At 49.1% G+C, this 15,941-nt stretch overlaps 1 protein-coding gene across 1 annotated transcript in view; it reads left to right on the forward strand.

Annotated features, from left to right (window-relative positions):
• Window positions 1-11,011, forward strand: part of LOC105987797 (ankyrin repeat and BTB/POZ domain-containing protein BTBD11-like) — a 110,993-nt gene extending 99,982 nt beyond the window's left edge. Inside the window, exons 14-17 of the mRNA XM_013019168.1 lie at window positions 3,210-3,324; window positions 3,917-3,985; window positions 4,584-4,697; window positions 8,883-11,011. Coding sequence (XP_012874622.1) covers window positions 3,210-3,324; window positions 3,917-3,985; window positions 4,584-4,697; window positions 8,883-9,092 — 508 coding nt within the window. The 3' untranslated portion in view covers window positions 9,093-11,011. The remainder of the gene's footprint in view (window positions 1-3,209; window positions 3,325-3,916; window positions 3,986-4,583; window positions 4,698-8,882) is intronic.
• The last annotated feature ends 4,930 nt before the right edge of the window (window positions 11,012-15,941 follow it).

Genomic DNA, 15,941 nt, shown 5'->3' on the forward strand with positions numbered 1-15,941 from the left:
CCCAGGCCCAGAGTTCAAGCCCCACAACCGACAAAAAAAAGAAAAAAGAAAGAGCTAAGGGATAGCACCTAGTCCCTGAGTTAAGCCCCAGTACTGGTGCACAAAAAACAAGTGAGTGCTGGGAAGGTGGCTCAGTGGTAGAGTGCTTGCCTTACATGCATGAGGCCCTGGGTTCCATTCCTCAGCACTGGATGCTATTCCTCAGCACCACATAAGCAGAAAAAGCCAAAAGTGGTGCTGTGTAAGGTGCTAGCCTTGATCTGAAGAGCTGAGGGACAGCACCCAGGCCCAGCGTTTAGGCCCCACAACTGGCAAAAAAAAAAAAAAAAGTGTGTGTAGCTGGTGGCTCACACCTGTAACCCTAGCTACTCAGGAGGCCAAGACCTGAGGCTCTCGTTTCCAAGCCAGCCTGAGCAGAAAAGTCTGTGAGACCCTTTATCTCCAATTAACCACCAGAAAACCGGAAGTGGCACTGTGGCTCAAGTGGTAGAGCACTAGCCTTGAGCTAAAGAGCTCAGGGACAGCACCCAAGCCCAGAGTTCAAGCCCCACAAAACACACACACACACACACACACACAGCATGTGTGGTTGGGAGAACTGGCCCAGATTCCCACAGCTGCTCCTTACAAAGCTGAGTATGAGACCAGTCCAGTTCTCTTCCCTTCCTCCCTCTCACGGCCACCTGGGCCCTCCCCAAAGTCACTCAGCCCTACAGAGAGAATCCTAAGGCCCATTAGTATGTGGAGCCTGAGCAGGAAACCACACGTCTTGCCCCAGTGCTCTCCAGAGGGCCCTTTGACCATTAAAGCCTGGATAATTGTGGAGGTGGAGGTTGTTTTAATAAGGACTTGGCTCAGAGAAAGCCCAGGGTGAATGTTTGTCAAGCAGACTCGTGAATGAGACCCGCACAGGAAAGGAATCCCCAGATCAGTGATTGCTTTTGACTGCGGAAGGGTTCCTGGCCACATTAGCCACAAGTCCCTGGAACAGGAAGGGAAGATTTACAAGTCCTTGGGGACTGACCCGTGTGCCTACCCCTTCCTGTAAAAGGAGAAAAGCCCCATTTGTGGCTTGAATTAAAGCAGGGAAGAACCCACAGGGAGGCTGGCCGGGGGCGGGGGGGGCTGTTTATACCACTTCCATGCTGCCAGACAGGTTTAAGTAAATGAAGCTGTGTTGGAGTTCCTCCCCACACAACCACCCCCACCCTCCCACCCCCAGGCTGTTCAGCATCCAAAGTCTGTTGGGACTACACCTGGCGTCTGCCAGGTTGTGAGCACCCGCCATTCAGACCCCTGCTCTGGGCTGTTGGCAGCTGCCAAGAAAAACACCTCCATCACCAGGCCCTTGGGCCTAATAAGGGATCAGTTCACCCCCTTGTGTGGTAGGAACTGCAAGTGACCGTGAGCCTCAAGATTTCCCCCTGACAATAAGCAGTCTCTGAAGGCCGTGACTCCACCTGGAATAAATAAGATAGCATGGTAGAGTGAAAGGTGAGCCGAGATTGGGGCCGGTATGGTTGTAGCTCTGATTATTATTATTATTATTGGTTTGGCCTTTCTAACAGGCAGGTGGGTTGTAACATTGATTTGTGTGAGTGCATGCCTATGTGTGTGTACGCTAATCCTGGGGCTTGAACTCAGGGCCTGGGTGCTATTCCTGAGCATTTTTGCTCAAGATTAGCCCTCTACCACTTGAGTCACAGCTCCACTTCTGGCTCTTTGGTAGTTAATTGAAGATAAGAGTCTCATGGATTTTCCTGCCTGGTCTGGCTTTGAACCAGAATATTCAGATCTCAGCCTCCTGAATAGCTAAGAATATAGGTGTGAGCAACCAGTGCCTGTCTGGAGTAAATTGATTTTAATGAGGCCACTAGCCTGGCATTTGTACATGGGGTATTCTGGACGCTTATGACTCTGCCTAGGTGTGAGGATGGAAAGTCTACAAGGCCATCACCAGCTCTGCAGTCACAAAAAGGAAAAAGCAATCCATATGAGGGAGAGGACCTCATGATTGCTCTGTGCCAGGCACAGCCACAGCAATGCGGGAGACATCTGGATCCTAACTCTCTACTGAGGACAGGGCCTGGCCCATGGAAGCAGGGTAGGGAGCAGCAAGGAGATCTGAGCATCCCAGGGCAAGGACTTACTTACCAGGCACTGGTAGTTCATGCCTATAATCCTAGCTGCTCAGGAGGCTGAAAGCTGAGGATCATAATTTGAAGCTAGCCCAGGCAGGAAAGCCCATGAGATTCTTATCTCCCATTAACCAGCAAAAAGCCAGAAGTAGAACTGTGACTTAAGGCACTAACCTTAAGCAGAAAATGCTAAGGGACAGCTTTAAGTTTTAAGACCCTGAGTTTAAATCAAAGTATGAGCAGTGAAAAAAAGAGTCTGGGGCTGGAAGAGGAGTGCAGGGAGACTCTGATGCAGGTCGTCCATAGACACAGGTCCAAGTAGTTCCATCCATGGTGCTTGTCCGGAGCTGGAGTGACCGCTAATTTGATATTTCCTTTGGATGGTATTATATGTTCTGGAATTTTAGCTGGACTCAGCATACCTGTCATCCTAGCTACTCAGGAGGCTGAGATCTGAAGATCAAGGTTCAAAGCCAGCCCAGACAGGAAAGTCCATGAGACTCTGATCTCCTATTAACCAGCAAAAAAGTAGAGGTGTGGCTCAAGTGGTAGAGCACCAGCCTTAAATGAAAAAGCTGAAGAAGAGTGTGAAGCACACACACACACACACACACACACACACACACACACACACACACACACTTCTACTAGGGTGATTGTACAACATTTTGAGTATCTTGAAAACTACTGCATCCGCCATGTTAAATACCTGTGTTTTGTCTTCTGTGACTTTATCTCAGTACAGTCATGAATGATATTTTGGAAGCAACTGCTTTAATTGCACACAGACAAGAAGTAGGTTCAAAGCCATTGGAAAGCGCCTCCTGGGGCCTGGAGAAAAGCAGGCATGGATTAGGCACTGGCCTGTGCCAGGCCCATGGTCCTCACCATAACCCCATGAGGAAGGGAGTCCCATCCCCACTTAAACACAGGGAAACTGAGGCACACTGTGTCTGACTTTATTCAGGTCATCTAGCTTCTCAGTGGCAGAGCTACAACAGACAGTCAGGCAGGTCGCCCGAGTTCATAGCAAGGAACCTAAAGGGTAAAGGTTGTCTATGTTGGTCACAGCAGCACGGGCTACCCCCTGGTTTATGAGCACCCAAACCCAGGGTATAACCAGTGCACAGATTTGTCCAACACAGCTGCCCTGGAGCCAAGCAGGGCCAAGCCAGTTTTATCAAGCGTACAAGAGGAAGACAAAGGGGAGTAGAAGAGATTGGAGCAAACCAGAGAGTCTGTGCATAAAAACGAACACTTGGTTGTCATGGGGATGTGGTGACGTGGAATTCAGACACATCCACTAACCACACTCCCTTCAAGGGACACCCACTGGGAAAACTCTGGCAGTTGGCCCAGGGTTTGGACATCCAGGATCACATGGCTCAAAAGATAGCCTGGCTTGGGCCATCATCACCACCATCAGTGCACATAAAAGCCCCTTGATGGCTTTGTCTGGGATCCAGTCATGTTGTAATAAGGAGCTGGTTTGGAAGAGGTCAGAGCAGGCTGTGTTCCCAGGGCAGCATCCCATGGGTGCAGGGGGCTGAGGCCATGTCACCTGCAAGGTCAGGTGGAGCTGGAGGCACACAGATATCCCAGAGCCAGCATCCATGCATGAGAAACCCATCCTGGAGATGGGGAGGGAGGGGCTGGAAACCCCAGGGAACAGAGTCGAGGTACTGACAGGAAATGGCCCCATACAGAAGTGGGTGAAGTTCTACAGTTGAGATGGTTGTGGGACAAGCATTGCTCACTGTGATCTCTCTTCCTGCTAGCTGGTCATGCAGTATCTCTACTACGGTGGCCCAGAGTCGCTCCTCATTAAAAACAACGAGATCATGGAGGTAAGGAGCTCACCGCATCATTGGCTCTCCTGGCTTCCCATTGGATGAGTGATAGCTCCATAAACTGCTGTGTCAGCAGCTTTGGGGGAGACCTGCTCCTGGTTGCCTTTGGGTGGAGGTTCTGGGCTGGTGGTCCTCCCTCACTCCCTGATTCTCCCAAATAGAACAGGTTTCTCCAGAGGGCTAGAGGGCTCAAGCATGTCAGACTAGCTATGCAATAGGAGGTTCAAAGCCAACATTGGCAAAAGTTTGTGAGACCTCCATCTTAATGAGCAAAGCAGTAATTCACACTTGTCATCTCAGCTAGACAGCATAAATAGGAGGATCACAGTCCAGGCCAGCCTAGACACAAAAGCATGATCCTACTCAGAACGTAAAAGGAGCTGTGGGCGTGGCTCAAGTGGTAGAGCACCTGCCTAGGGAGTATTGAGGCCCTGAATTCAAACCCCAGTGATTTCGATTCGAGCACTTCATTTTCTGACCCTCACTGCACACACAGCTCAGTGGAGAGCGATTTTTCTCACCGCTGCTCCTCCGTGCCTGTTACTCCCCTGTCTTCAGCCTCCCTGCTTCTCACGGGCGCTTTGTACGATTTTAGCTCCTGTCTGCTGCCAAGTTTTTCCAGCTAGAGGCCCTGCAGCGACACTGCGAGATTATCTGCGCAAAGAGCATCAACACTGACAACTGTGTGGACATTTACAACCACGCCAAGGTGAGCCCCTCCCTTACAATGGCCCCCCCTTAGCAGGTGCTGCAGTGGTGGACAGACTCCATGTCCCCAGCCTGGACACATGCTTAAGCTTTCTTTACCAGGTCTGCTGTCTGCTCAGATCCACAATCCCTAACCATCTCTCCCTCCAGAATACAGGCAAAGTAGGGACCCAGAAGCTCAACGTTAGAGCAGCACCTCTCAGATCTGCCATGCCCAGTGGAGCCTTCCTCTGGCTCAGCATGGCCTAGAAGGGACATTTTACAGACCTGGGCAGGGTCCCCAGCATTTCCCGGGGGCCCAGACACCTTGTGTTTGTTGCACATGCTCCAGTGACATCGCCCTACCCCTCAACCTCCCAGCCCCTTCTGTACATATGGATTCCAGCACTGGGTTTGTTCACAGGGGGACAAGGAAGCAGAGAGGCCAGGTAGCGGTCCCGGGTTCCATTGCATTTTGTTTCATGAGCTGCTAGGAAGAAACGATGGAACAGGAATTTGTTTTAAACAAATTTTCCTCTCTTTGCATAAACTGGTGCGCAGTGTCCCTGTCCCCTGCTCCCACAGCCCCACGGGGATACCCGACATGAGGAACACGCTCATTGTGGAAAAATCTGTTCTTATTTCTCACCTGAAGACAATCAGCATCCGCAGCCAGGTGCTAGTGGCTCACGCCTGTAATCTTAGCTACTTAAGAGGCTCAGGATCCCAGTTCAAAAATCAGCCTGGGCAGGGAAATCCGTGAGACTCTTATCTAGAGTTAACCAGCTAAAAAAGCTATGTGGCTCAAGTGATGGAGCACCAGCCTTGACTAAAAGACAGTATCCAGGCCCTGGGTTCAAGACCCAGTACCAGTACCAAAGATGAAAAACTTCAGAAGCCATTGTATTGATGCATGTCTGTAATCTCAGCACACATGAGGCTAAGATAGGAGAGTAAGGTAGTGAGTTCAAGACCAGTCTGGGCCTCATAGAGAGTTTGAGGCTTGCCTGAGCTACATACCAAGACCCTTTCTCCAAAAACAAAACCAAAAGATTTAACATTCAGTGAGCCCTTTTAACGTGTGGCTCTTGCACTAAGTAAGAGCCTGCGTATCGCCATCTGAAATCCTTACAACCTTTTGGGTAAATGCCACCAATAATCTCATGTCATAGTAAGATGGCAGAGGCCCAGAGAGGCACAGTATCCTACTTAAGGTCACACAGCTAATCCTGAGAATTTTTCAGTATTGAAAAGTATGCACAGCAAAGAATTCACCACTTTAACCCTTTTTAAGTGTACAGTTTAGTGGCGGTATGCACAGTGCACATGGTGTGTGACCATCACTACACTAGAGGCCCCCTGGAAGTGGAAGCATTTCATGCATAATTTGTTCTTCTTATGACTGGCATAGTTCCCTCAGCCTCGTATATTCGAGGTTCATCCAGTCTGTAGTGTGCGTTATGTTTATCTGTTTTTTTAAGGCCGAGTAATATTCCACAACAGGCCTCTTTCCATGCATATGTATATGTGTAAATGACATTTTATTTATCCGGTCATCTGTTAGTAGAGACTTGAGTTGCTTCCACATTTTGGCCACTGTGAGTAATACCGCTATGAACAAGGATTGAAATGTCTGTTCTTCAGGTCCCTGCCTTCCCATTATTGGGGTGTATACCAGATATACAGTCCTGATTTCTCACCCTGGAAAACACAACTTCTTAACTCTGTATTGACTCTTGGGCCTAATAAATGTTTAAAATACTTCCAATAATCTCCCAGTATTCAAAAAAGATTTTCTGACTGGCTAGCCATGAATGAAAAATATAATCTACATCACAGGCGCGTGCACACACACATACTCAGGTTAGTGAATATTATATCAGAATCTGGTTTCTCAGGACACATGCCTTTCTGCTTTTAAACAGGCCCAGGCTGGCCTCCAACTCTTTTTTTTTTTTTTTTGCTGGTCGTGGGGCCTGAACTCTGGGCCTGGGCGCTGTCCCTCAGCTCTTCAGCTCAAGGCTAGCGCTCTACCACTGGAGCCACAGCGCCACTTCCGGCTTTTTGCTTATGTGGTGCTGAGGAATCGAACCCAGGGCCTCAGGTATGCAAGGCAAGCGCTCTACCACTGAACCACCTTCCCAGCCCCATGCTGTCCTCAACCTCCTCCTGCCTCAGCCTCCCAAGTGCTGAGATTTCATGCAGCACCTCACTGGACTAAGATTTTGTTTTTAATCTTCAGCGAATCATTTTTCAGAAGAGCCTCGGTCTGCCCAGAAAGAGCCTGCTTCACCTGTGTTCCTCCACCTGCCTCCTCCCTTGCCCACAGTCACTCACATTTTCCCAGGAAACCAACATCCGCAAGTAGCTTTCCCAGGCCTGGCGCCTTGGCAGTGAGCCCCACTTCAATCCCCTGAGGTTCCCTAGCAGTACAGCACATCTCATGATTCGATAATGCAGCCCAGTGGGGCTCACACAGCCCAGTGCAACGTAAGCCCCACTGGGAAGGCAGGCAGATGTGAGATACAGCCATACAGGCTCTGTCTTGCAGGCCTGGGACTAACACACCGGCCTCAGCCTCCCAGCTCACCTCTGCTCTCTGTGAGATCTGGCCTTCCAGCGAGCTGCTCCTCCTGGTGGATGGAAGATGGTAGGCTACAAGGACTCTGTTGCTGGCAGATTGTGTGGCAGATTGACACTCGTTTTGTAAAAGACGTGATAAAACAAGAAACCAACTTTTGGTTTGGAACGCTGGGAAAGGCAAGCAGCTTCATGCTAATAGGCCTGGCTTCAAATGTCAGCAAGGATCTGTACTTCATCTAAGCAATGAGACAGCTCAGCTGAAGGGGTCTTACACAGATGAAACCCACCCCATTCCTGCACAATCTTTTCTTCCTAGCAAAATTATAGGACTGTTCAGTCTTGAAATAAAGAGCACCTGGAGCTTGTAAGGTTCTTTCAGAGTCTCTTTGCTTGACAAAGACGGATGAGCTGGTTTATCTAATTGAATCCCAGCCAATTCAGTAAGCTTAACTGTATCCCAGGATGAAGAGGACATATATTTGGGGAACCAGGGATCCCTAGTACTTATGAACCTCCTGTTATTTACTAAGATGTATTCATCAGAATCTAATAGGAAACTACCAGGCTGGGAGTTGAGCGGGTCAGTCCCTGGCTCAGATAGTGAAGTGCTTGTCTAGCAAGTGGAAGGCCCTGAGTTCAAACCCCTGTAGTGCCGTCAAAGCCAAAAGAAAAAAGAAGGAGGGGAGGGGAATTAGCAAGGCCTGGTTTCTACCTTTGAAAGAAAAATTACCTTTTAAGACAAGAATCAGCAAACCTATAAGTGGCAAAAAAATATATATATTATTTTCCATTCTGCAGGTCTTAGAGCTGCTTTTAGCCCTACTTAATTCTCCCTCTGTCGTGAAGAAACTGCCATGCATAATGTCTAAACACCACAGCTGTGTTCTAATAAAACTTTATTTACAAAAACAAGTGGTAGGCCAGATTTGACCCAGAGGTCTGTCGAGCTCCAGACCCATTTGGCTCAGGAATGATTCATGTAGAGATAGATGAGTAGCTGGCATGTAGTCACCATTTAATAGTACCAAATATCATAAATGTAAGTGATTATGCCCATTACTCTTCACTGAGGCTAACTTGTACTGAGCGACATTTAACCTACAACACACGTGTCATGTGTCATAGAGGGGAGTCTCTGTCCATAGAACCAGAGACAGGCAGCTATGAGCCTCAGTTTCCCCACCTAGAGAAGAGGGCCTTGAACTCTGTGACTCGCAGAGTGGGGTTCCTGTGGAAGGAATGAAAGCATCGCTCAGATCCCTCCCAGCTCCAGGGCCCCATGCCTGTGTGTAAACTAGTGCCTCCATAGGACATGCTGCTAACAGCCTCCCCATCCTAGGCCTCTCATTGGCCACACGGTTCCTGTGCATTCAGTCCCAAAAGGTAGGCCCACCCCACTCATTCTGCAGCTTGGGAAACTGAGATTCAGAGATGCAAGCTGACTTACCCAAGGCCAAAGATGTGGAAGCATGGATGTCAGCCCTTAGGTGGGGAAGCTTCAGAGCCATACCTGGGAGACTGAGGGAGGGGACTGCGATGGGTGGGGAATCAGTGTCTCCTGTGTGTCCATCCTGCCCCCCCCATCCTTACCTCAGAAGCATAACCATCCCCACCCTCTCCACAGTTCCTCGGAGTCACCGAGCTCTCTGCATACTGTGAAGGTTACTTCCTCAAAAACATGATGGTCCTCATCGAAAACGAAGCGTTCAAGCAGCTCCTGTATGACAAAAACGGAGACGGGACAGGCCAGGACGTGCTCCAGGACTTGCAGAGGACGTTGGCCATCAGGATTCAGTCCATCCACCTGTCCTCCTCCAAAGGCTCCGTGGTATGAGGCCTCCAACATGGCGGATGCTTCCTGGGAACGTCCCAATCTCCACACCAATGGAAATCCCTCCTTGGCATCTGTTTCGGGAGCTGGGCCAAGGAGCTGCATCCACTGCCTCAGCAGCTCTCGGATCAGCAAACTCGGCTCCCAGAGGCTCCTGTGGAAGGTCAGGGACATTGTGTCTGCAGGAACTTGACTCCAGAGCTTGAAGTCAAAACTGTTAGCCAAAACAACTCCAATTGAAAGCATCTAGGCGCCAGAGACACACTCTGCCCGACCCACCTTCAAGGGGGTGGACCAAGGCCCAAAAGTCCTCAGGTTCCTGGTGACTGTTGCAGACGTAGGACCCTGAAGAGAGTCCCAGTACCCGTGACTGGTTTGGTGGCTACCTCTGTGTAGGTGTCAGCCCTGATAGTTAATTGGCAAGGCGCTTACCCATGGAGATCATTTGGCCAATTTTTAGGGGTGGGAACTTTTTAAAATATTCGTAATAGAACAACAACAAAGACACAGGGCAGTCTTGTAGTCTACAATGTATTTCTAAAAGCTTAATGGTTCATTTTCAACTGAATTGTGTTTAGAGATCTGTGTTTTTGAGGTTATTTTCTGTTTGTTTTTTTTAAACCGTAAAGTCACGAGTCCATCTCTGTAGACTATACGTCCGATGAATTCCTGCTGATATTCAAGATGAAATAATCCTGCCTTAGCGATCACGGTTATACAAAAGAGGTGCACTGCCAATAATTATCTCTAATCCAATAGTTGAAAATGATTTGCATGCTCTTTAGGGTGTGAAGAAAGCACCCCGAATAATAATCAAACACACATTTGCATGGGGCCGAACTTGGACGATTGTTAAGTTTGTGCTTCATTTTTTTTTTATTTCTTTTGCCAAGATCCAAATGTTCTATCACTTCTTGGTAAAGGTGCATTTGGGAAAAACAAATCTATTCCTGTTCTTTTCCTAATTAGGAATGACTTTGGGATGCTTTTACAGAATGTGTTCAAAGAGGATTTGGGGGGCGGGGGGAGGGAGGGGGAGGGGAAAGCACGTCAGAGAATTTCCTATTAATCCCAGAGTTTTCTCAGTATTCTCAGAAGATGTGAATAATTTGTTACTAGCCAGAGAAGATGACCGCGTTAGAATATTTTTAAAGCAAAATATGTATGATAGGAAGGAGACTTTGTGTATTCCGCGGTGTACAGCACAGGGTTATCTATAATGAAAGCTTTTATTGACAGGGTTCTCTTTGCTCTGCCATATATTATATATTATATATTATATATATATAAGCAAAAGAGATTGGTGAAGTGCCACAATATTCCAAATAACTTTTGAGTTGGCAGCCTTTCTTTTTTCTTTTTTTCCTTCCTGCCTTTTCATTTGAAACCTAGATACAGTCTGTGAAAAGCCGGAGAAAGACTTTCACTCTGTGGGAAGACAAGGCTTGGTTGGTAAACCTATTTCCTAGCATGCCTTTGGGAAGTTGTACCAGACCCTAGATTCTAAAGGAGTGGAGACTATCCTGTCGACTCCTTGAGCTCCTGCCGGAAGGACTGGTGTCAAGCCCTAGTTCACATCTGTCTGCAGAGTCTGGAGGCTCCTCTGAGATGGGGATCCACGTGGCCTCTTCTACGTGGGCATCTGCACACCTCTCCCCAGCCCATCACCCAAGGAGGAAGGCTACAATTGCCGGAGGATGCCAAGTTACAGACACACAGCGTGCGGTGTGCCCATTGCCTGTGTCTTCAGAGACTCTGTGTGATCGGATGTCCCCCTCCCCCCCCATACACACCCAACCTCAGCTGACTTCTCTGTGAATGTCTAATGCTAGCTTGGGGCCTCTAGTCATTTGATCCGTGCGTTGGCAACTCCCACTGGGGCCTGTTACAGTTTGGTGTGCTTTCTCTGTCATTAAAAGAAATAATTTTCCCAAATGTTATGGTGTTGATGTGATTTGCGGTGAAGATCTCAGACCTGAACATGCCCTTCCGAGAAGAAACTGGCTTGCTAGTGGCTCACGCCTGCAATCCTAGCTACTCAAGAGGCTGAAATGTGAAAATATTGGTTCAAAACCAGCCTGGGCAAGAAAGTCTAGGAGACTCATCTCCAATTAACCAGCAAAAAGCATGAATTGGAGGTGTGGCTCAACTGGCAGGGCACCAGCCTTGAGTGGAAAAAGCCAAGTGAAAGTATGAGACCCTAAGTTTAAGCTTCAGTACTGGCATGAAAAAAGAAAGAGGAGGAGAGTGAGAGAGAGAGAGAGTGAGAGAGAGAGAAGGAAGGAAAGGAAGAGGGGAAGGAAGAGGGGAAGGAAGAGGGAAAGGAGGCAGGAAGAGAAGGAAGAAAAGAAAGGAAGGAAGGAAGGAAAGGAAAAGTGTGGCCCTGTAGAATGAACACATTAGACAGAAGGCAGAGGCTCGTGTGGCTGGCAGTGGATGGGAATGACAAGGCCCGGGGGCCTGTACACACTGCTGGGTGACGCACTGGGGGTACGTCACCATCGGTGCAGCCACCTGGGCTGCTGCAGCAGTACCTGTTACCTGCTTTGGGGAACCTCATCGGCAAGGCAAAAAGGTGCCCTTGAGTGCACTGATGATGCTTTGGGGGAGTAGGTGGGAGATGAAGACAGACAAGTCATCGCAATTGGTGTGTCCCCACAAAGAGCAACATGGAGGCTACTGGATGGTGGCAGCATTCTGCAATGGGATTTTGAGGGTCCAGAGAGGGGCAGTGTAGAGAGCTGCGTGCAGCCGCACCTGGAAGATGGCGGCGGCTTCCGCCCTCCACCTTCCCGATGGCGAGTGCTCTCTGTGGTAAACAACTCCTTATATGGCTAAGGCAAAGAATCTGGCTTGCTTCCGCACACCTGGACCTATTGGTGGTTCCCACGTGGCGTATCAGGGTTGGCTACCCAGCGGGTACTTAAGGCTGTGGGGAATTCTCCCCGGGGTGGGGGTCAGAAGATTGCTCAAAGGTCCTGAATAAACTGCAGAGAGAAGAGTTCGGTGTCGCGTCTTCCTTGCTGGTCTAGGCGGTTGCGACAGGGCAGAGCCTATGCTTAGCTGCCGTCATCACTGAGGTCACTGGGTCTAACTCCCCTTCTGAGGCCCTAGTTGGTTTGTTCTGATTCCTTCCCTGGCCCAGAATCAACCCAGGCCAATGTACAGATGAATACCCCTAATCCTCAAAGCCTACTAGAAGCAAGACAAAAGCCTGTTTACTTCAGAGAGAACTTGGGGAAGGAGGGCATCTGGACCAGTGATGATGGACAAAGAACTGACCTTACCCACCTCCCAGAATGACCTCACACCCCACCTAGCAGTCCTGGCCAATTTCTTCTTCAAGAAGCAACAGAAACAACCTAGAGCTGGAGGCCAGCACCCTGAGTGGGTCCTGGAGAATAGAGGCGCCATTTATTTCTGACAATGTACCCCTGCAGCATAGCCTTGGGGAAAGTGAGCCATTTGAGTCATGCTTCTTAGGAAGTTGATCTACCATGTATTTGGCTCACCCGGCAGCTTTGTCAGCCAGGCCTCCACAGAGCCCCCACAGAGCCCTTGGCATCTGGGGGGTGGGGAGGTACTCCGCTTCCCTCCCCCTCCCCCTGGAAGGATTGAGTTTGGGGATTTAACCCAAGGGCTCCCACTTGGCTTTGGGGCCCTCCTTCAAGGTCATCCATCTTCAAATAACCTACCTGAATAGCATCCATTCTTGGGAGAGAATCCTCCACCATGGAGAGCAGGTGGTACACCCCATGTCAGAGGCCTGAGCAGCAGCAAGAAGGACGCACAGCCATACATGCTAAGTGGAAATGGGGGAACCGTGAGATTCTGGGATTGAATCTCACACTGCTTTTTTTTTTTTAAATGTAAAGCCCCAGGCAAAAAGTGTTCCTCCAGCTGGGGTAGAGGCGGGTGTTGTCAAAACCCTTGTACCGGGGCTGGGAAGGTGGCTCAGTGGTAGAGCCCTTGCCTTACATGCCTGAGGCCCTGGGTTCAATTCCTCAGCACCACATAAGCAAAAAGAAAAAAAGCCAGAAGTGGCGCTGTGGCTCAAGTGGTAGAGCGCTAGCCTTGAGCTGAAGAGCTGAGGGACAGCGCCCAGGCCCAGAGTTCAGGCCCCACGACTGGACCCAAAAAAATAAATAAACCCTTGTATCAGAGCAGACCCCCTCACCCCAGGCTGCGTGGCTAATGGGTTCTGGAGGAAATTCCACTGGCCCTGGGGCCTCCCTCTTCTGAGTTTGGTGCCCATCTTCTCCACCCACATGGGCACTTGTCACTTTGAGTCACCAATGAAGGACACACAAGTATTTTCCTAACTCCTCATTCTGATCAGTGCCCCCCCCCACCAACTGCGCGTGCACGCACGCACAAACACGCACACACACGTCTGGCAGCCCTGTCCCCTGGTCTCCATCCTCGAGCCTCTGAGACCCCCCCACCCCCTTTCTCCACCCAGTTCTGCCCCTGACTAATTTTGAGACATTCGACAACCCATCTGGTTCCCTCATTTGACAACTTGAGCTTATTAGTGGGCTAATAGGGTTGTCAGAAGAATTAAAGGAGGCATTTGGTATGGTCCCTGCAACTGTTAATAGCAAAAAGAAGGCATTTCCAAGCTTCTAAGACTAAACAATAGAAGGAGAAATTGACAATTCATACAAGAAAAGGAAGGTTAATGAGTTTGCCCTTTGTTTCTAGCACTTTCTACAATAGCAATATCCATGATGGTTTGTGATTCTCCAGGTCTTTACAAACTTAGCCCAAGAGGATGTGGGGAAGTCTCGCCTTGAAACTGAGCTCATTTGCAATTTTTGTTCCCAGTTCAGTGAAGCAAAATGTTTTTTTAAAAATCTATGAAAGTTTGCTGGAGCCAGGTGCTAGTGGCTCACGCCTGTAATCCTAGCTGCTCAGGAGGCTGAGATCTGAGGATCTCAGTTCAAAGTCATCCGAGGCAGGAAAGTCCATGAGACTCTTCTCTCCAATAAATCAGTAGAAAACCAGAAGTGGCGCTGTGGCTCAAGCGATAGAGTGCTTGCCTTGAGCTGAAGAGCACAGGGACAGCACTCAGGCCCAGAGTTCAAGCCCCACGACCGACAAAAATAGAAAGAAAGAAAGAGAGAGAAAGAAAGAAAGAAAGTTAGTTTTCTGGGCACTGGTGGCTCATGCCTGTAATCTTAGCTATTCAGGAGGTTGAGATCTGAAGATCTCAGTTTGAAGCCAACCACGGCTGGAAAGTCCACGAGACTCATCTCCAATAAAACACCAAAAAAAAAGAGAAAACCCTAAATTGAATCTATGACTCAAGTGGTACAGCACCAGCCTTAAGGGAAGGAAAAAAAAAAGCTCAGGAACAGCACCCAGGACCTGAGTTCAAGCCCCAAGGACCACCAGAAAAAAAAAAAATCTCTGAAAATCAAGTTCTGCTGTTTTTCTATGAGTCAGATAAACTCAGGAATGTTTGGCTCTGTTGACATAAGAATCCCAAGGAATGTCCTTAGTCTCAGGCCCCAGCTTGGTGCTCACACGTCTTTTGCCGCCATGTGGACAGCGACTCAACCCCCCAAACCTGCATGGAGAACCCTTCCTGTGATGAAATTTAATGTCACCTCCCTCCCTCCCGGCCAAGGCCTTGACTACAGCAGCACTGGCCTTCAGAGCAGGCAGCCCCCGGTGGTGGCTGGTAGGATCCTATTTATTTCATTCACCCTCATTTAAATATAACCCAGCAGATTTTGAACTTCCTGCTTGGGAGGAAAAAATAGAAGTCACAATCACTGTGCACTTGAGCTCACATGGCTGATGAGGCGGGCAGGGAACCAGGGCCCTGAGAAAGGACACATCTCCAAGTTTAGCTCCCAATATGAAAAGACAATCTGTCTGCATGAATAGGCAATTAAAAGAGACGCCCTGATCTTGATCTCTGTGTTCTCTGGCTGTTGCTTTGCAGAGCTGAGCTTCTGAGGGAGTTCTGAATTACCATGCTGGCCCCAGACCTCAGGATGAAGAGCTGCGGGGAGGAGGCTGGTTGGTGTGATGTGTGATGGAGGGGGCCCAGGGTAAGGTACCACCTCTCATCCCTGGGCCTGCTTCTGCCTGCCGCTGCTTGGTGACTTTGGTCAGCCTCTTATGCATCCTGCATCTGTTTCCTCAGCTCTGAAATGAGGGGCCTTCTCCACCGGTGACATACCACGCTCGTGTTACTACTACCTGTGGATATTGGGGTGTTATAGTCATGCCCTGTAGTGTGATTAAAAAAAAAAAAACATTCTGGTTTGCATCCATGCAAGGCCGTTAGGGAACAAAACACCTAGCCAGGTGCAGTGGCACAAACTTGTAATCCCTGGCTACTTGAGAGGTAGAGCTAGAAGGGTCAAGGATCAAGGCCAACCCAGGGATAAAAATTCATTAAAACTCCATCTGACTCAGTGGCTGCGCTTGATATCACACACTTGCCCTCTCAATAATGGAGAAAGCATGCTGGCTGGGCATCATGGTTCATGCCTGACATTCCCAGGCAAATCCATGAGTGTCATAGCCAGGCTGGCCCTGGCAGAATGCAAGACCCTACCTTGAAAAGCACTGATACAAGCCGGGCGCAGATGGCTCACACCTCTAATCCTAGCTACTCAGGAGGCTGAGATCTGAGGATTGTGGTTCAAAGCCAGCACAGGCAGGAAAGTCTGTGACACTCTTATCTCCAATAAACCATCAGAAAACTGGAAGTGGTGCTGTGGCTCAAGTGGTAGAGTGCTCTCCTTGAGCTGAAGAGCTGAGGGATAGTGCCCGAGCCCAGAGTTCAAGCCCCACAACCAACAAAAGAAAAAGAAAAGAAAAGCACTGATACGA

Source organism: Dipodomys ordii, unplaced genomic scaffold, assembly GCF_000151885.1.
Source record: "Dipodomys ordii isolate 6190 unplaced genomic scaffold, Dord_2.0 Scaffold3, whole genome shotgun sequence".
Taxonomy (NCBI): Eukaryota; Metazoa; Chordata; class Mammalia; order Rodentia; family Heteromyidae; genus Dipodomys; species Dipodomys ordii.